This window comes from Gekko japonicus, unplaced genomic scaffold, assembly GCF_001447785.1.
Source record: "Gekko japonicus isolate JY-2015 unplaced genomic scaffold, Gekko_japonicus_V1.1 scaffold1254, whole genome shotgun sequence".
Taxonomy (NCBI): Eukaryota; Metazoa; Chordata; class Lepidosauria; order Squamata; family Gekkonidae; genus Gekko; species Gekko japonicus.
Genome location: NW_015167088.1, coordinates 408,477 through 428,229, shown reverse-complemented (window position 1 = coordinate 428,229; position 19,753 = coordinate 408,477). Strand labels below are relative to the sequence as shown.

General features: G+C 46.0%; 2 protein-coding genes across 2 annotated transcripts in view; both read left to right on the top strand.

Moving 5' to 3' along the window:
• Positions 1-19,753, top strand: part of LOC107111822 (cytosolic phospholipase A2 beta-like) — a 235,253-nt gene that overhangs the window by 13,427 nt on the left and 202,073 nt on the right. The window lies entirely within an intron of this gene.
• LOC107111824 (acyl-coenzyme A thioesterase 1-like) lies at positions 65-5,059 on the top strand. The gene is made up of 3 exons (XM_015412862.1): positions 65-555; positions 3,207-3,409; positions 4,002-5,059. Exons 1-3 carry the CDS (start codon positions 102-104, stop codon positions 4,593-4,595), a joined length of 1,251 nt encoding a protein of 416 aa, XP_015268348.1. The 5' UTR covers positions 65-101; the 3' UTR covers positions 4,596-5,059.

The following is a 19,753-nucleotide window of genomic DNA, read 5'->3' as shown; positions in this document are numbered from 1 at the left end:
TGAACTACATTTCCCAGTAGGCTTAGCCACACGACTGCCCTTTGGACTTTAATCAGGAAGCGTCTTGAAAAGAGGACTAGAGTCCTTCTGCAAAAGCCGAGATGGCAGTGAGGATTGCGGTTTTGCCTTCTCCTATATGCCTTTACGACGATCCCGTTCAAGTTAAAGTAGAGGGTCTCTCTGCACTGCAGGCTGTCACTCTCCGGGCCTCGTTGGAGGATGAAACCGCAGAGCTCTTCCAGTCTTTTGCTTACTACAGAGCCGACCGCAAGGGAGAGCTGGACCTCACGGACGCCGCATCCCTGGGTGGGAGCTATTCTGGAGTGGAGCCTATGGGACTGCTCTGGTCTCTGGAAGCCAAGACCCCCTTCAGGCGGCTGGCGAAGAGGAACGTGCTCACCCCTTTTTACGTCACTTACGAAGTGTACGAGGGCCACGGGGTCAGCGGCCAGCTCCTGGGCCGCTGCATCAGTGAGAGGTGGTTCCTGGCCGAAGGGGTGGAAAGGATCCCGGTGCGAGAAGGCCGTCTCAAAGCCACGCTCTTTCTGCCCGCGGGTGAGTGTCGTTCGCACTGGGAAGGGAACCATGCTGTCGGTGGCACAGGGTGATGGCTCACCTGTAAGTATTCCACTTCCCACCCACAGTTACTGGTTCCACTCTGAGTGATGTGTCCCAAGAGAAAAAAACAACGCCAGCTATTTTTAGGCTCTGATCCTTGTTCTTGGAAGGGACTTAAATGAAACCATTTTGGTCTGGATGGAGTTTTCATGGTTATCTTCAGCATTACCAGTGTCCATTTTGCACCACCTCTTCTGCAGCCTTATAAGTGTCCCTCCTGATCCAAATGGCTGCGATCACACACACTAAATAATCCACTTTCAATCCACTTTTGAATTGGATTTTTTTTGCCAGTTCACACAATAAAATCCAGTTGGAAAGTGCATTGAAAGGGGATTTTATTTATTTATTTGATTTATATACCGCCTTTCCCACAAGCGGGCTCAGGGTGGTTTACATCAGTACCATTAAACAATCATTTAAGAACAGATTAAAACAACATAAAATCACAGATTGTAAAATCACAAAATACCATGTAAAGCAATTTGTTCAGATGTCTATCAGATTAATTTAAATATAGCAGTGGTGCCCTGATGTCAAATTAGAACCTGGCCACTGGTAGGGGGCTGGCCAGGAAAAGGGAGGGACGTCCGCCACCCCAGCCAAAAGCCCAGTGGAAGAGCTCCATCTTTCAGGCCCTGCGGAACTGTAGTAAATCCCGCAGGGCCCTGATCTCATATGGCAGCTCATTCCTCCAGGTAGGGGCCAGGGCCGAAAAAGCCCTGGCCCTGGTCGAGGCTAGACGGATGTCCCTGGGGCCGGGGACTGCCAGAAGATGTTGATTTGTGGACCTCAATGTCCTATGGGGCTCATATGAGGAGAGGCGGTCTCAAAGGTATGCTGGCCCCTGGCCTTATAGGGCTTTAAAGGTAAGCACCAGCACCTTGAAACGGATCCGGAATTCAATAGGCAGCCAGTGCAGTTTGTGCAGCGCTGGGTGGATACAAGCCCACACAGGCGTAGCCGTCAACAGCCGTGTTCTGCACTAGCTGCAATTTCTGGAGCAGAGTCATGGGCAGCCCCATGTAGAGAGAGTTATAATAATCCAGTTTAGAAGTGTCCATTGCATGGGTCACTGTAGCTAGATCCTGTGGGGTGAAGTATGGGGCTAACACATGGAAAAAGGCAGACCTGACAGTGGTGGTGACCTGGGCCTCCACAGAAAGGGAGGCATCCAGGAACACCCCCCAGGCTCTTCATCCTTGACATTGAACCAGTGGAGCCCCATCGAAGGTTGGGAGCCTGATTCCCTGACTCAACCCCCCATGACTCAGGTGCAGGACCCCCGTCTTTGATGGATTTAGCTTCAGTCGGCTCTGTCACAACCATCCAGCCATGGCTTGTAACGCCTCGTCCAGATCTCCTGGGGCTGTGTCTGGGAGGCCGTCCATCAGTAGATAGAGCTGGGTGTCATCTGCATACTGGTGACAATCCAGCCCATACCTCTGGATAATCTGGGCGAGGTGTGTGTAATCGCAGCCTCAGTGTGCTCCCCCCCCCCCAGATGCAACATCAGCAAAGTGTCTTGTGGCACCTTAAAAGCTAATGCATTTATTGCAGCATAAGCTTTTGTGTCCCAAAGTGTACTTCCATCAGATGCATCAGATTACATTCGGTTGGCAGAGAGGGGAATGGAATAAGTCTCTGTTATGCCACCATCTTCTGAAAACATGAGCCCAGAGACTAGCTCCAGCCACAAACCTCAGCGCAGTTCAGTACTCATAGTTCCTCAAGTGTCACCACCAGAGGACCCGCTGGGTGTCATCTGCATACTGGTGACAATCCAGCCCATACCTCTGGATAATCTGGGCGAGGTCTGTGTAATCACAGCCTCAGTGTGCTCCCCCCCCCCCAGATGCAACATCAGCAAAGTGTCTTGTGGCACCTTAAAAGCTAATGCATTTATTGCAGCATAAGCTTTTGTGTCCCAAAGTGTACTTCCATCAGATGCATCAGATTACATTCGGTTGGCAGAGAGGGGAATGGAATAAGTCTCTGTTATGCCACCATCTTCTGAAAACATGAGCCCAGAGACTAACTCCAGCCACAAACCTCAGCGCAGATCAGTACCCATAGCTCCTCAAGTGGCACCACCAAACAATAGCCATTCAAAGGCTCAATCACCTGCAATATCTGCTGCTGTGTGTCAGCTGAGCCCTTCTACCATTTACACTGACGAGAGGAAACAGTTGCTACACAAGAGAATAAATGGATGCAAATCAGATATTAAAAATGGAAAATGCTCTGAAAACTGAGGTGGGGAGCTTGGTCCCTGGACATTTAGTAATGGGCTTGGAAGCTGCAGTACTTGTTTCAAAGGTAGAGCACTGGTGAGCAGCTGCTAACTTGCCTGGAAACAATGCCGGAAGTGAAGTGAACCCTAATCAAGCTAGTTTCTGTGTAGCAGGGTTCCCCCCACCCCACCCCAAGAAATATCCTGCAAAAACAGCTGATACAGATGTACGCCATTGTTATTTGGACCTAGGGTGATGAAGTAACTTACTTGGTAAGAGTATTGGCCTGATTTTGCACTGCTCAAGCATACTAAGTAAAAATAGGCCTCTTCCTCTAGTACATTATCTTTCCAGGCCCTGGACCATTCCCAGGACTTATCGACTTATATGGAACTGGAGGAGGTCTTGTGGAGCACAGAGCAAGCCTTCTGGCAAGCAGAGGTTTTGCTACACTGGCCCTTGCATACTTGGCCTTTGAGGATTTCCCAGCTTTCCCAGAATTCCTTGAACTGGATTATTTCGGTGAGGCAGTAGAGTTTTTGCAGAAACAACAGCAGGTAAGAGGCAAACTAAAATTACAGTATTTTTTCCCTTGCTCACCAGACACTGAATCCTGTTTCTAAAACAGAGATGTAAATGAATTTATGCACTGGGCTTCCTACAACTCACAATCCTTTGATGACAACATTACTGTGTTTATCAGGTGATAAGAAAAGGAAGGGGGGGGACTGAATAGATACCACTGAAATGCATCACAATCAGCTTTTAAAATAAGTTTTAGTTTGTAAGTTTTAACTGAATTACACAAGAGTTAGTCTTAAAACTTTATTGAATTTTCTCCACAAATCTGAAATGGGGCCTAGTTGATATTGAGAAATCCTCTCTTGTTGTTCTTTCAATCAGAAATTATGGACTCAAGTAGAGTTCACAAGCTTCATTCACAGGGCAATCCTAAACATGCCAACCCAGAATCTAATCAATGGGGCATTGTGAACAACACTGGAGTTTTTGTATTATAAAGTAACAGCAATATGTTCTAAACGTTAGGGTTTTATGGGACATACTGGGTTTTAGATAGGATAGGGTGGTAAAACAATCCACTTGGAGAAACCACAGTGGATGACCATCTTTGTTTCATTTTTGTTTCAGGTTAACGCTTTGGCAATTGGAGTTCTGGGGATCTCTAAAGGGGCTGATATGGCCCTAGCTCTTGCGACATTTTGGCCAGGCATCAAAGCAGCTGTCAGCATTTCTGGCACTGGTTTCAATACTTTTTCCCCCCTGAAGGTGAAGGGGCTTACAATCCCTGCCCTTTCATATAACCTGGAGAAGATGAAGGCTGTTGGTGATGCTGTGGATTTCTCTGAAATCCTGGATGATCCTAGGGACCCAGCTGCCTTGGAGTGCCGCATCCCGGTAGAGAAATCCTCATCCAAATTTCTTTTCCTGTCTGGGCAGGATGACAGGAACTGGCAAAGTGAGGCCTACTGCCAGGAAGCTGTTCAGCGCCTTCAGCAAAATGGACATCATGTGGAGTTCTACTGCTATTCCGGGGCGGGGCATCTCTTGGAACCACCCTATCTGCCTTTGTGTTATGCATCTATCAACAAGCCATTTTGGGTCACTATGCTCTGGGGAGGAAAATGGAGGGAACATGCAAAAGCACAGGAAGATGCCTGGCAAAGACTACAGAACTTTTTCAGACAACATTTGCAGGACTGTAGCATCAAGAGTCACTTATAGACAGGGGCTTTCATGTGTTTGTGAAGACACAAGTTACGAATGTGAAAACACAGCATTTCTCTTGGGTACTCTCTAATGCTTACAGCTAACCAGCCAAATTTGGCAAGTTTAGCTGTAACCTCAGGGCACCTACTTTCTAGGAGGTTCTTCAGTAATTGCGTCGTTTGACTAGTTGAGGATAGACTAGTTGTAGAGAGTGGGAGAATATCACAAAAGTGGCTATATGCCCTGCAGTCATATATAACATGCATTAAAGTTTCAATTCTGTCATTGCAACAGGGACATATACGATCAGTTTTTTAATTAAACCTCCCCTCTGTAACCGCTGAAGGTAGCACATCCGATCTCATGAGGGTAAACGTTCTCCTTAACTCATGATTTTCTAAATTAAAAAGATAGGGCATAGGCATTACCTTATACAGCGGTTCTAAGAGGGCTCGCCATTTGCATGAGCTATTAAAATCCTCCTGTCTAGCTATGTCCTGGATTCTCTGTCTCACTAACTCTCTCGCTTTGTCGTATCGGAGAGAGCTAAGAAATGGTTTTGAGAGGCCAAGGTTTTTTTCAATGGCCCTTAGCCAAGGCGGCACAAAAGTATCCTGGAAAATTAAACTTGCCAACCCTCTAGGAAAAAGTAAAAGTTTCAGACAAAAGGGCGCGGAGGCCAAGGCCTTCCCCTGATGTTGCCTCCGGGCAGTGGTATTCAGCGGTTTACTGCTGCCTGTGGAAATTCCCGTGGCTAGTAGCCACAGAAATGGGACTTCTACTGGAGTCAGATGTCACAAACAATACAGTTTGTTCATGTTAGGCATAATTCTGGCTATATTCTGCTGTGCCTTCCTTCTTCCCCTTACACTGAGATTGAAGAGAAAAGTCTTGAACCCCAGTTAGGTTTTACCCTGATTAACAATCTTAATTGTTGGCTTAGAAACAAACTTCAGTTAGTGAAGGCACCCACATTCAGACATCATGACTAAACGGAGTTAGTTGTACATATTAGCTTTCAGTCTTGGCACACTGTGGAAGGGAACATGAACCAGACATGTTCACCAAGGACAAATGGTTGGTGAACATGTCTCCCAGCTTCTATCTCTTGATCAAGCTGAGCTTTCAGCTTCATGCTTCTTCTCTACCCTCTCCAGGCTCCATTCCTCACATCTCCAAGAATTTCCCACCTGGAGTTGGGCTCAAAGCAAGGTCAAGAACAAGAAGTCTCAGAGACTTGAATTCTGGTCTTCCGGAATAAAAAGCAGCACTGGGAGCAGGGGTGGGATAACTCTCCCCTTTTCTGTTTTTCAAAACGCAGTTCCCCCACCCTAGCTGCTAGTAGCAGAGAAAACATGTTGGTACCTGAAAGGTATATGTTTTCCTTGGTTGGGCCAATAGCTTCAAGGAGGCCATTTTGAATAAGTTATAAACAGCCGCTCATCTAGCCCTGCTCCTTGAGACAGGCTCCTCCCATGGTTGCTTTGAATTTTAAAAAAGAAACATGTGCAGGAGATGCAATTGCTGATCTCCCAGTGACTCATTTACTTTGCCACACCGTTTACCTTTGCACTTGACATGCTTCACTTGTGTGAAGGCAGCTGTACAAAAAGGCCTCAGCAAGTGTGAGTGGGAGGATGATGACTGTTCTCTTCAAAATATGTCATGTGCTTATGCACTGAGGGAGCAGAACATTCTTTATGTGCTAGTAGGGATGACCCATCAATTTCAACTCTGCCCCTGAATTTAAGCTGAGTAATATGATTATTTAATTTGAAATCCCTTCAGTATTCAGTAAGAGGAGGAAATGTGGGGCAATCCCAAAAATATTGAAGTTAGCCACTAAAATATGTACTGTAGTGAAATCCATCTATTTTCAAAGAAATAATTCTACTACAATCATTTTTTGATATCACAGGGTACCAAATCTGTAGCTTTGTTGGGATGAAAGCTGAATTGAATGAATTTGTATAATGAAGAATTAAGAACATAAGAGCCCTGCTGGATCAGACTGGTAGTTCATCTAGTCCAGAGTCCTGTCTCACACAGTGGTCAACCAGTTCCTCTGGAGGTCCAACAGCAAGGTATAGAGGCTGAGGACTTCCCCTGATATTGACTCCTGGCATTGGTATTCAGAGGTTCACTGCCTCAGAAAGTGGAAGTTGCCTTTAGTCACCATGGCAACTGATAGACCTATCCTCCATGAATCTGTTTAATCCCCTTTTAAAGCTGTCTATGCCTGTGGCCATCACTACATCCTTCGACAGCAAATTCCATATTTTAATTACTGTGTAAATAAGCATTTCTTTTGGTCCACACTGAATCTACTGCCTGTCAACTTCATTGGATGCCCTCAAGTTCTAGTATTTTGGAACAGGGAGAAAAAGTTCTCTTTGTCAACTCTCTCCACCCCAACCTCTGTCATGTTCTCTGTTCACTTTCATAAAGAACTCCAAAAGCTCAGCAAGGCAGGACTTCCCTTTGCAGAAGCCATGCTTATTTCCCCTCAGCAGGCTTTGTCCGTCTATGTGCCTAACAATTCTGTCTTTGATTACAGTTTCTATTAATTTGCCCTGGATGGACAGTAGGCTAATTGGTCTGTAATTTTCAGGTTCCTGTTTGGACCTCTTTTTAAAAATCGGTGTAACATTTGCTAATCTCCAATCTTTTGGGACAGTGGCTGAATTTAGTTCAGTCAAGGCTGTGTTCTTGTCTGGCACTTTATGTCCCAGAGCACAATGCAATGCCTTCCCTGATGACAAGATCTTGTTGCTGCCCCCAGTGGTGGTGCCATCTTCATCGATTTCTCTTCAAGAAACTGAAAAAAGGATGGCAATCCTAGACTTAATCATGAGTGGTGCCCTGGTGCAAAATACTCATTAAAACATGTATAGAATATCTAGGATTGCCAGGCCCGGCCCAGGAACCATGAGGGGACAGCAACAGCGTGGTGTCACTTCAGGAAAAACCTGCAGGTGATGTCACTTCTCGAGGAATCACTGGAAACTCTTTGGTGAATTCATAGAGTTTTCAGTGACTCCTAAAGAGACATGACGTCACATCTGTGTTTGTCCTGGAAGTTGAATTGCACCATCAACCCAACTGTCTATACAAGAATATTTCTTTCCCTGCCTCTTGGATCGGTGGTGGGGAACAATAGGCAGGGGCCCCACCAGGGGACTGGCAAACCTAAGTATAACCTCTTCTCCACCAAGGGACTCAAAACAGGTCACACATATAAACTATGCAACAATAATAAACCAGCTAAAATCATTTTAGTGTTAACAGCATAATTAGCAGCTCAAAAGAAAACACAGACAAAGCACACTCCAGGAACGTTCCAGCCCAAACTGCTTAACAAAAATAAAAAACATTCTTCTCTAAAAATCCTTCTAAACAGAACTACTTCCTGAAGACTGGCAAAGTATGAGACATCCTAATCTCCTCCAGGACACCGTTCCAAAGAGTTGGGGGTCACAAGTGCAAAAGCTCAAAATCCATTTGATGCCAGTGCTGCAGTCCTAAAAGATGAAACAGCAAGAAGCTGTTGAAAGGAAGAGAGCCACCAGTGCACAAGTTCATATGAGGAGAAAGTAGTCCATTAAGGGAGCTGGGAACAGTGACCACAGCGTTAAAATTCAGCATCTGTTTAAGTGGAAAGTTGCCCACAGTACATTTCATTCCAAGAGAAGAAACTGCTCAGAAAATGAAGAGATTGATCACGGAGGTGATAAATAGAGTCAAAGTGCTTCCGTGACTTGAAAGTTATACAGAATTTAGTTACATTCCCCCAAAAGACTGGTCTCACAGTTTGGGGGATACTTTTAGGTGTCATGTAGCCTTTAGATAAACAGGTGTGAGAACTTGCCATGAAATACCTTTTATTAAATAACTAGGAAAAAGGCCCGTTGTGGAAATAAATACAACGAACTCTAGAAAGAGGCTCTGGGTGGGTGCCCTGGCCTTGGTCACTCAGTGTCAATTTTGCTGTGGCGACCTCAACAGGGTATAATGACACTGAGTCCACCGTTTTCTCCAGAGGAACTGATCTCTGCTACCTAAAGAACAGTTATAATTTGGAGTGATCTCCAGCCCTCACCTGGAGATTGGCAACGATGGTTCCCCAGAAGGGAATGGTTGGTTTGGAGGGTGGAGTCTATGGCTTTGTACCTGTCCGAGGTCCCACACCTCCTGAAACCTCACCCTCTCCAGGCTCCAGACCTCTGTGTTCCGAGGCAAAGGCCAATGAGGCTGCATATGCAAATAACCTCTGTGTTCTGACTGGCTATGGGGGGGAGAGGAACAGCAAACTGTTTAGAATGTTGGAGGCAAGACTCAAGCAATGCAGCCAGTGGATAGGGACAGATTCTGAGTGACACACCAGGGTGCCAACCAATTCCGGAGCGTGTGGAATGTTCTAGAGAAGTGCCACCACCATTCGGCTTTTATATATAAGGGAGCTGGTAAATCCACAGCTGCATCCATTCCTGCAGGAAACTAATTAAACCACAGTCACCCTTGCCTTGGTAACAGCCAGACTAGATTACCATTCTACATGGGTCTGCCCTTTAAAATGGTTCAGAAACTTCAAGGATGCAAAACATGGCTGCGAGAGTCTTTACTGGGATGCACTGGACCAATCACATGATGGTGGTGCTGCTTCAGCTGCACTGACTTCCATGTTTCTGGGATCAACTGAAGGATCTGGTTTTATTTATTTGCTTACTTCATTTATACTCTGTCTTTCTCCCAGAGGATTCAAAAAAATTAAAACAATAAAAATACAATAAAAGTAACAATGAACACAATAAAATGTCCTAAATATTTCCCACAAATGTTGAAACACTAAAAAATTCACTTCACAAAAAGGCTGTTTCCATTACACACATTCCACAGAATGAAAGTAGTGTGGGAGTCTTCTCGATGTTACCAGGTTGCTTCTGAAGTTGTGTATTGCTTGGGTACTGAGTGTCTAAAAGGCTGCCCCCATCCATATCATCCTGCCTGGTTCTGAGTTCCATGCACAGTGCCTTCCTTTTTCAGGGGAAGGTTAGGTTGGCTGGGATCAGTGGAAGGGCCTTTTCAGTGGCTGCACTCAGCCTGTTGAATTCTAAACATTCATTTGTAGAAAACCTTTGAAATCAGTTGAAACAGCAAATTACACTGTTTCTGTTTACATTTTAAACTGTATATTAGCTACAGGAGACAACTAGGAGGCCAAAATGGCCCTGAAAAAGGGCCATACTCCCTTCCCCTGCTATGGTCTCCTTAGCTGATGGAGTGCTGGTGAACTGGCTGAAGAGAAAGGAAGCTCTGCTGTGCTGCTCCTCAAAGGCAGCGCTCTAGGAGTGGTACCCTGCTATGGTCTCCTTAGCTGATGGAGTCCTGGTGAACTGGCTGAAGAGAAAGGAAGCCTTTTCTCTGCTGTGCTGCTCCTCAAAGGCAGTGCTCTAGGAGTGGTGGAAGGTCTCTGGGATGTGCAGCCTTCCAGGGCAGTGGCCCACTAGTACTTCTGTCTCTGGTCAGCCATCTTGTGAACAAAAGGCAATAAGCCATAACCCAAGAATCCTTAGAGAACAGAACAATCCATCTGTCTTTCTATTGCATTTCTATCTCCCCCCTTCCTCCACAAAACTCAGGGCAACGTATATAGTTCTTCCCCTTTTCATCCTCAAAATGACCCTATGAGGTAGGTTAGGCTGAGAGAGTGGCCCAAGCTCACACCCAGTGAGGTTCATGGCAATTTGGGTCTTCCAGATGTGCAGTTTCAGAGAAATAAAATGGGGGGGGATATTCCACATTCCTCTAGGATTCGTTTCCCATTCCATTAGGAAAGCTGCCTTTGGATAGGAATCAGAAACTAAAATTGCCTGTTTCAAGTGCATGAGTGCGCAGTAACACCGTGTTGGCCATGTGGATGGAGTAAGGTTACGCCTAGCACTCCAGTACTGAGACACTTCCATTTCCTTTTGCTTCATAGCACCGGCATGAGCCTAGTTTGAGTAAACGGTCTGATTCCTAACAGTGTCAGAGCTGATTAATCTATGTCCAAGTGAGCTTTGTCACTTAGCAAGGTTTTTAGAAAAAATAGTTACATTCACGCTACTTTCCCTAGAATTACAGGTGTTTACTACATTTAGTTGATACCAATTTCAGTCAAACCTTCATGAACATCATTAAGAAGTTGCATACTTTGGGTGCACAAAGTAAGAGAACTTTGTGATGGAGAGACTGGACCAGGAAAAAAGGGTTGGCTGAGACAATGGGGGAACTTTGCCTGATATAAGCAGAGGACAATAGAGTAGATGATGGAAAGTGTGGTGTTTGGCAGAAAACAGAATCCTAAGAAACACCAATAGACAAAACCAATTGTTCATAAAATAAGAAAATGATTTGAGAAACACGAAAACCCCAGGAAACACATTACTACTGCTTCTGCTGCTACTACATTCTTCTTGTCTCATGTAAAAAGTGGGCTGGGCTGGGAGGGAACACCCAAAATGTTGAGCAGCATCAACCTAATCTTTAATTATTGGTGTAGCACACTAGGGGAGGAATATTCTTGGCACCTGTTGGCACATTTAATGGACAGGTAAGGATAAATAAAGTCAGCAAAAATCACTGGCTGAGTTTGAAGCTAGGATAGTGTGGCCCAAACGATGGCATCCTTGAACTGCCTATGCAGCTCACCCTTAAATATAAAATAATTTTTAAAAATTGATATAGCTGACTCGTCTCAAGGTGAACTGGGTGCTGTTACCAATACCAGTATATTGGTCTTTTTGGTAAAGCAGGTCTTGTTTTATTTTTTTGCCAACTGAAAAATAAAAAAGCATACATTGGAAAAAATGAGTGCAAGTGATCTGAAGGAGCAAGAGACCTTTGAACAGCTGGAGACGAGGGAGCTAGAGGATCAAAGGTTGTGGGCAGGGATGTAAGACCAGGAAAACCAGGAATTAGTGCAGCAAAAACTAACTACAATGAGAAAAGCATTCCAAAAATCATCAACAATAGTTGTCAGAACTATTATCTTACAGCAAGCAATTTTTGATCAAATATGCATTCATACTTATTAATAAAAATAGCCTTAAATGATGCATATGTGGAACGCAGTAATGCTTAAAATGATCTGGCAAGGAACATAATACAAACATAAGAGGTGCTCTACTGGATCAGATCAGCATCTTGTTTCCTATAGTGCAGACAAGTTGTCCTGGAAGAGCAGATGTGTCTAACTAATTAGTTACGAGGGTTGGATCTGACAAAAGTCACTGTGTCGGGCCAAGCCACATGTGCCATATAATGTAACCTGAGGTACCAGAGATATAAACTTTATAAAGGTGATTTCAGATGCCAGATGGCAATAGCAGGTGAATGACAATAGAAGGCTTTATTGGATTAGGTGTGATATACAGAGGGGTAGTAGGCATGGAGATACCAGCACTGGTAATGAGACAAGAAACCTAGGTCTCAATTTGGTCCAGGAGGATGAAAGAATAAATGTACATAAGTCTGACATTAGAAACCACAACATTTAAAAACTGGGGAGGGGGGACATTTTAACCTTCCATGACATTCAGTTGCTGACCCAAGAGTAGCAATTATCTTACAAAGGATTTTCAAAGGGAGATTAGAAAGAGAAGCTGCTGAATTGCAACTGATAATGAAGCCCAAGACAATGCATCCCGCTGGACTGAATCGAGACCTAGGTTTCCTGTCTCATTACCAACACCTGCTATTGTCAGTTGGCATCTGAAATCATGCCATTCCGCCAGATATAAGGACCAATGGACTCACATTCTAGCTGTATCTGAAGAAGTGAACAGTTACTCACGAAAGCTCATACCGTGCCACAAATTTTGTTAGTCTTTAAGGTACTACTGGACTCTTGTTTCTTTTGGCTAATAAAGATTGCAAACTGTGCTGTTAGTAGGGTTGCCAGGTCCCCTCACTGTCATGGCACAGGGATTTGGGGGGTGTTCCGGGGGTGGGCAGGATGTCGTCAGGCAATGTCCCAATGCGATGATTGTAAGTGACATCATTGCATTGGTGAAGGTGTGCAATGCTCTGGTTTTTGGGCAAAAACTTATGGGGTTTTTTGCTTGAAAACTATAGAGTTTGTCCCAAAACCAGATCATTGCACACAACATCGTGAACATGACAACATCACTTCCAGGTGATATCATCATGTTGGGTATGTCACCTGACAATGTCCCTATTTTGGGGTGGGGTTCCCCCACCAGCCAGCTGGCCAGCAGTGGATTGCAGCCCCCCAAAGCAGGGGAATCCCCACTGGGACCTGAAGGCTGGCAACCCTAGCTGTTAGGTTTGTTTGTTTGTTTTCATCTGTCAGAACTGGAGAGGGGGATCTTTCCAAGTAAAATAATGTGTTGATTTCAGACTGGGCAAAATCCGCTGAGTGCTAGTGATGATAATGAAACAGTTAAAAAGCAAAGGGGGGAGTTAATGTGAAGAAATGCAGCCAGCGAGGTCAGAGGGGAGAGAAGGAGACATGTTGAATTGGAACATAAGAAACCATAAATGTATTTTTAAATACTTAGCCATCTGCTTCCAGTCATTAAACAATGGAATCCAACCGTAGGCTGCAATCATACGCACAATTAGACTTGACATAGGAGCAAATGCTGGGCAGATTTAAAGGGAGCGATCAGATAGCCACATCTGGGAAGCATCTTGCAGCCATCGGTAACCTGTTCTGCTCTGCCGCAGAGGCAGAGTTAAAAGACACCGGGGGAAATCCGGTAGTAAACGGGTTGTGACAGGCACGGACAGACTTTCCCTCGTCTGATCACTCCAGCGCACTCTCATGCTGTCAGGATGGTCTGATCAGGCCATACTGACTTTGTGCCATTCTCCCCCCCCCCTCGCAGTATGCGCATCATCACAAACTCCATAGGGAGCCCTCAGTGCGGAGGTGGGGTTCATCGATTCCTTTTTTAAGTGCATGGGAAACAAACAGCACAAAAAAGAATAACTCACCCACAGTTGCGTCTGATCACACACTGACAGGCTACACCCACAGCTTCAAAGGGAGGTGTGATCTCGCAACTGCGGGTCAAATTCCTCCAGAGGAAATAGCCTCGCTTTTCCCTTGTTTTATCTGGTATGTGTGACCACACCCTAAATCTTTGCAGGAAACCTGCTGGCAAATAATTAAGCAATAGTCACAATTCCACAGTGGTAGTAGACACTACAGCTAGCAGAATTCTCGTCCTCTGCAAATCTGATTGGATCTTTTACTTTTTCCCCACCATAGAGAACAATGGAGGGGATAGGGGCAACCTGTTTGGGGACCCATAGAATTGGACCCCCTGGTCCAATGTTCTTCAACCTTGGACATCACACGCGAGAGGTGGAATTTGCCCCTATGAGTCCAAGGCCACAAACCTGGGGTCAGGGAGGCAAGGGAACGTTGCCCCCCATGCGCGGGCATCGCAGCTGCAGCCGAGAACAGCAATGGTGGCCATAACTTTTAAAAGAGCCCCTCCCGAGAGCTGGGAGAGCCAGAATGACCTCTTGCGTGTGATGTCCCAGCGGCAACGTCGCTCAGACATCACATGCGAGAGGTGGAATTTGCCCCTACGAGTCCAAGGCCACCACCCCGGCGCTCAGGGAGGCAAGGGAACGTTGCCCCCCATGCGCGGGCATCGCAGCTGCAGCCGAGAACAGCAATGGTGGCCATAACTTTTAAAAGAGCCCCTCCCGAGAGCTGGGGGAGCCAGAATGCCCTCTCGGGTGAGAGGTGGAATTTGCCCCTACGAGTCCAAGGCCACCACCCCGGCGCTCAGGGAGGCAAGGGAACGTTGCCCCCCATGCGCGGGCATCGCAGCTGCAGCCGAGAACAGCAATGGTGGCCATAACTTTTAAAAGAGCCCCTCCCGAGAGCTGGGGGAGCCAGAATGACCTCTCGCGTGAGAGGTGGAATTTGCCCCTACAGTCTAAGGCCACCCCCAGCCCACTGTGTCCCAACTGATGGCTGGTGGGAGCAGGGGGCGGGGCTTATGTGCCTGCCCCCTGGGCTCCTGACTGGCGGAGTGGTGCTCCGGTGCTCTCCGGCAGGAACCAAGGCCTGTGTCCAGGTATACTATTTGTAAACATACCAAGCTTCAAATTGTTCAAGTTCTTTACAATTTTTAAGGCTAGTTCCAGTGTAAGTTTGTGCTACTGAACATTATCTTCCCACATATGAATACCAAACACACTCTCTGAGAGCCACATGCTAAGAGAACTTGCTACGTATTTCTTTGCTCATTCATGTGCTGTCTCTCATCAAAATGTTGCACCAACAGCATCTAACAGAGCAACAAACAACAACATGATTTTAACCAGATTTGAACCATTAATTTAGGCCAGAGTTTTGATGAAATTCTTCAAGGAAATTAAGACATCTGGAGTGGGCACAAAAGCATTCCATCCTTAGGTCTAGATCCTGCACTGTGTTTCTGTGAGTGGAAGGATTTCTGCCCTTTTAATGCAACTTTCCCCTCCCTTCTTTTGGTCCATCCCCAAACAACACCCCCTGCTATTCTGGCGGCGGTGGTGGTGGTGGGGGTTCCCCTGTTTCCCAGGAACAGTGTTTCTGGAGGCATTTTGGGCTATCGCAGAAAGGAAGAAGTGAGAAAGCCATGGTTCTAGTCATGGCCCTGGTCCTGGTCGCCAACTCTGGTTTATGAAATTCCTAGAGATTTGGGGGTAGTGCTTGGGAAGGGCAATGTTTGTAGAGGACAGGGGCTCAGCTTGGGTGAGATGGCACAGAGTCTGCCCTCTGAAGCTTCCATTTCCTCCAGGGGAACTGATCTGACCTCTGTGGTCAGGAGATGAGCTGTACTTCTAGAACTCCAAGCCCTTTTACCCTAAATTTAAAGCATAAACTCTTTTTATGCTTCCACTTGAAAAGACAGGGACTGAGGATGCCAACAGGAGCCTGAAATAAGAAATGGTGATGCTGATTTGCTGGACTACCTGCTAGGTTACTATACGGGCCTGATGTACATAAGCAGTAGGATGAAGTGGGTATGAGCTGATCGTGTGCAGCAGGTGTAGAATTGTAGATTACCCTCCTTCAGACAGTAGGTTAAGTATTACATGCCCCCCCCTCCTTTGTATTTCTGCCACCTGCCCCCTGAAGGTGGGGTGGTCCTTTCTACCACCTCAGGATTCAAGCTCTTCATTTTGTGATATTATTCAGTTTTAATTGTTAATTCTTGCTGTGTTTTCAGATATGCTTAAACATTCATTTATTTGTTTAGAAAATGTATATGCTGCCTCTCCAGAGACTTACTTGAGGTGGTTAAAAATGAGTCAACGGATGTAAAAATACGACTCAGCCACCTAATCATGATATTCATAAAACAGTCCTCAGACAAAAGCATTTATGACCAGAAGATATGAAAAAAAAATGACGCTTTTTAACTCGGAAGAGTCACAAAGGTGGAGCTCAGAATCTGTATATATCTCATCGGCTCTTTTGCACCAGTCATTAAAACACACACACACACACACCACACACACAGGGCTGAAAAAACAAGTTAGGATTGTGCCTGGCAGTCAACAGAGCAGAAAGCCTCATTTGCTAGCTGGACTTGTGCCGTTTCACAGCCTTACTTCTCATGCAATGGACATCTCATGCCGTGGATCTAGGGTAAGATAAATAAGGTATTTTGACTTTTTCTCTAGTGTTAAATGTGGGTCTCACTGCTCCAGGAATACTGTCACCTCTAAGTCTTTATAAAGAATTACATACTCGGATAAATGTGTGGGATTCCCCCAACAGGTAGCAATTTGTGGACCTGTGTATGTTGTAGGCTGCTTTGTTGGTATTCTAGTGGTCTCATCTACATATGGGCACTACACAACCTTTTTAATGGTGTAGATGGCCAGTTATTCTGGTCTATTGGCCTGATAAATGGATAGGTGCTCAGGCTGCGACCAAAGGAAAAGGTCTCATAGTCAGAAATGGAGAGAGGGGGTGTATTATTTATTTATTTACATTTTGAAAGATCATATGCTGCCTCTCCTGGAATCTACTTGAGGCAGCTCAGTTCATCTATCTACTAGAAAGCTGTTACTCGTTTAAGGCATGATAACTCATGCTTTGAATATATGAGCCTTTAAAAAATTTTCCTGTTAACATTGTGGCAAACTCTGCTGCACTGTTATGCTAAGCAAAAAGATAAGCCCCCATTTCTTGTCTATGACTGCTTCACACGATATATACAGGGCTTTTTTCTGGGGGAACATGTCGGAACGGAGCCAGTTAGGTGTAGTGGTTAAGTGCACGGACTCTAATCTGGGAGAACCGGTTTTGATTCCCCACTCCTCCACTTGCACCTGGCTGGATGACCTTGGGCAAGCTGTAGTTCTGATAAGAGCTGTTCTTGAAAAAGAGCAGTTTCTGTCAAGAGTTCTCTCAGCCCCAACTACCTCACAGGGTGTCTGTTGTGGGGAGGGGAAGGGAAAGGAGTTTGTAAGCCGCTCTGAGACTCCCTTGGGTAGTGAAGGGCGGGGTATAAATCCAATCTCTTCTCTTCTTCTTCTGGAATCTCTTTGACAAAATTCTTTTTAAAATGTTTAAAAGTTTGTGAGTTTTCAGTATACAGACTGAAAAAGTCATTTCCCTCTTGAGAGTTCTGGCACCTCTTTTTCCAAAAAGTTATTTAAAGCATACACCTAAAAATCTTAAATGTGACTGTGGGAGAAATACATATTTGGAAACACATGTATCAGAAAGATCCCCTGTAAGGAAGAGATGAGAAGTTGCAGTACTGTGTTGAGTGTGTAGCAAATCCAGGCTTGCTGCCACGGGGTGGCAGCTCATAACCTCCTAGTTAACGGTGGATGTCTAATAGGTGCTTTCTCAGTGGTCATTGATATCTAGTCAGACTTGTTGTCATTAAAAAAATCAATTGCAGAAGGTACCTGAAGCCTTTGCCCACTCATAGAGTAGACTAGATAGTGTGGAAACGGGAGAGAAATTTGACTTTGGAGCCTGCTGAAAAGCTTATTGTGAAGCATGTTGTCAGGTTTATTAGGGTCTTGGACTGCTGTACTCAGGGGCAGATCAGCCATTAAAATCTCCCAGTGGGCCTCTGGAGAGGGAAGCTTTGTTTTTTTCATGTCCCACAGATGCCTGTATTAGAAGGTTTGCAAATCTAAGTCTTGCTAAGCAAGGATTTACTGATGTCAGTTAATTTTCTTGTTGATTATCAAGGCTGGATTATCGCAAAACCCATTATTACACAGAAAAGCACAGCTTGAGAGCCAGTGTGCTGTAGTGGTTAGGGCAGAGGTCCTCAACGTGGTGCCCATGGGCATCTTGGCGCCCACCAACATCTTTCCTGGTGCCTGCCAAGTATTTTTTTTAGGAAATGGGCAGGGCTAGGTAGGGCTTTTGTCCAGCAAGGCTTCTGATTGACTACTGGAAATTTGATTTGCTGTGCAGATTTTTTAAAATGTTGCTTTTGCAGCAGCTGCCACCACAATTTATTTATTTATTTATTTTATTAATTTCTATCCCGCCCATTCCGGCCTAGGCTGGCTCAGGGCGGCTCACAACAAAATAAAAATTTCATAATACATAAAACACAATTTATGACATTAACTAGTACAGCAATATAAAACAATTCTTAAAATCATCAATTTTAAAGTGCTAGTATTTCCAATGTTTACATTAGATGATTCTATTGGGCCCGGTCGGTTTGGGGGGGGGGGGGCAGGCAGTAGTCACAGGGACCTGTGACTCAGGGCTTCCACCATAGCAGTCAGTTGTTACTAATAGCACCACCGATAGTTGCAGTTGTAATGGTGGCGGCGGCGGCGGCAGCTCCAAAAGCCTGGCGGAAGAAGTCCGTTTTGCAGGCCCTGTGGAACTGTAAAAGGTCCCGTAGGGCCTTGATCTCCTCTGGGAGCTCGTTCCACCAGAGTGGAGCCGCCACCGAAAAAGCCCTGGCCCTAGTTGTTGCTAATTTGGCCTCCTTAATACTCAGGAGAACCAGTCGATTCTGGGTCCCTGAACGCAGTGCTTCCTGGGGCATATATGGGGAAAGGCGGTCCTGCAGTTATGTCGAACCCTGCCATAAAGGGCTTTATAGGCAAGAACCAGCACCTTGAAGCGAATCCGGTATGCTATAGGCAGCCAGTGCAACACCTTTAGCACAGGCTGGATGTGCTCCTGGAGAGTCCCATCACCAGCCTGGTTGTGGCGTTTTGCACCAGCTGCAGCTTCTGGATTTGCGCCAAGGGCAGCCCCATGTAGAGGGCATTACAGTAATCCAATCTTGAGGTGACAATCGCATGGATCACTGTTGCCAAGTCGCCACTTTCGAGGAAGGGAGCCAGCTGCCTTATCAGCCAGAGATGGTAAAAGGCTGACTTGGCAGTGGCTGCAATCTGGGCCTCCATTGTTAAGGAGGCATCCAGGAGCACCCCCAGACTCCTAACCCCTGACACTGGCACCAATGACACCCCATCGAAGGTTGGGAGCAGGATCCCTACCCCTGGACCGCCACGACTCAGGCACAGGACCTCCATCTTCATCGGATTCAATTTCATTCGGCCCAGCCTAAGCCAACCAGCCACAGCTTGTAACGCCCAATCTAGGACTTCCGGTTTGGGGTCAGACTGGCCGTCCAGCAACAAATAAAGCTGGGTGTCATCCGCATACTGATGACAACTCGCTCCATACCTCCGAGCAATCCGGGCAAGACGGCACATATAAATGTTAAAAAGCATCGGGGACAACATTGCCCCTTGTGGCACTCCACATTCCAGTGAGTGCCTCTGGGACAGCTGATCCCCCAACGCCACTCTTTGTCTCCGACCTTCGAGAAAGGAAACAAGCCACTGTAAGGCTGGTCCCTGGATTCCAGTTTCAGCGAGGTGGTGGATCAGTAGTTGATGGTCGACCGTGTCAAACGTGGCCAACAGATCTAACAACAACAGCACTGCCGATCCACCCCGATCCAGATGCCTTCGGAGCCGAATGAAATTGAATCCGATGAAGATGGAGGTCCTGTGCCTGAGTCATGGCGGTCCAGGGGTAGGGATCCCGCTCCCAGCCTTCGATGGGGTGTCATTGGTGCCAGTGTCAGAGGTTAGGAGTCTGGGGGTGCTCCTGGATGCCTCCTTAACAATGGAGGCCCAGATTGCAGCCA

Bases quoted from the DNA above. Each gene is read 5' to 3' on its own strand.
- LOC107111824 (XM_015412862.1), top strand. From the start codon at position 102: ATGGCAGTGAGGATTGCGGTTTTGCCTTCTCCTATATGCCTTTACGAC. The intron at 556-3,206 runs GTGAGTGTCGTT...TTATCTTTCCAG, and splicing joins CACGCTCTTTCTGCCCGCGG to GCCCTGGACCATTCCCAGGA. The intron at 3,410-4,001 runs GTAAGAGGCAAA...TTTTTGTTTCAG, and splicing joins TTTTGCAGAAACAACAGCAG to GTTAACGCTTTGGCAATTGG.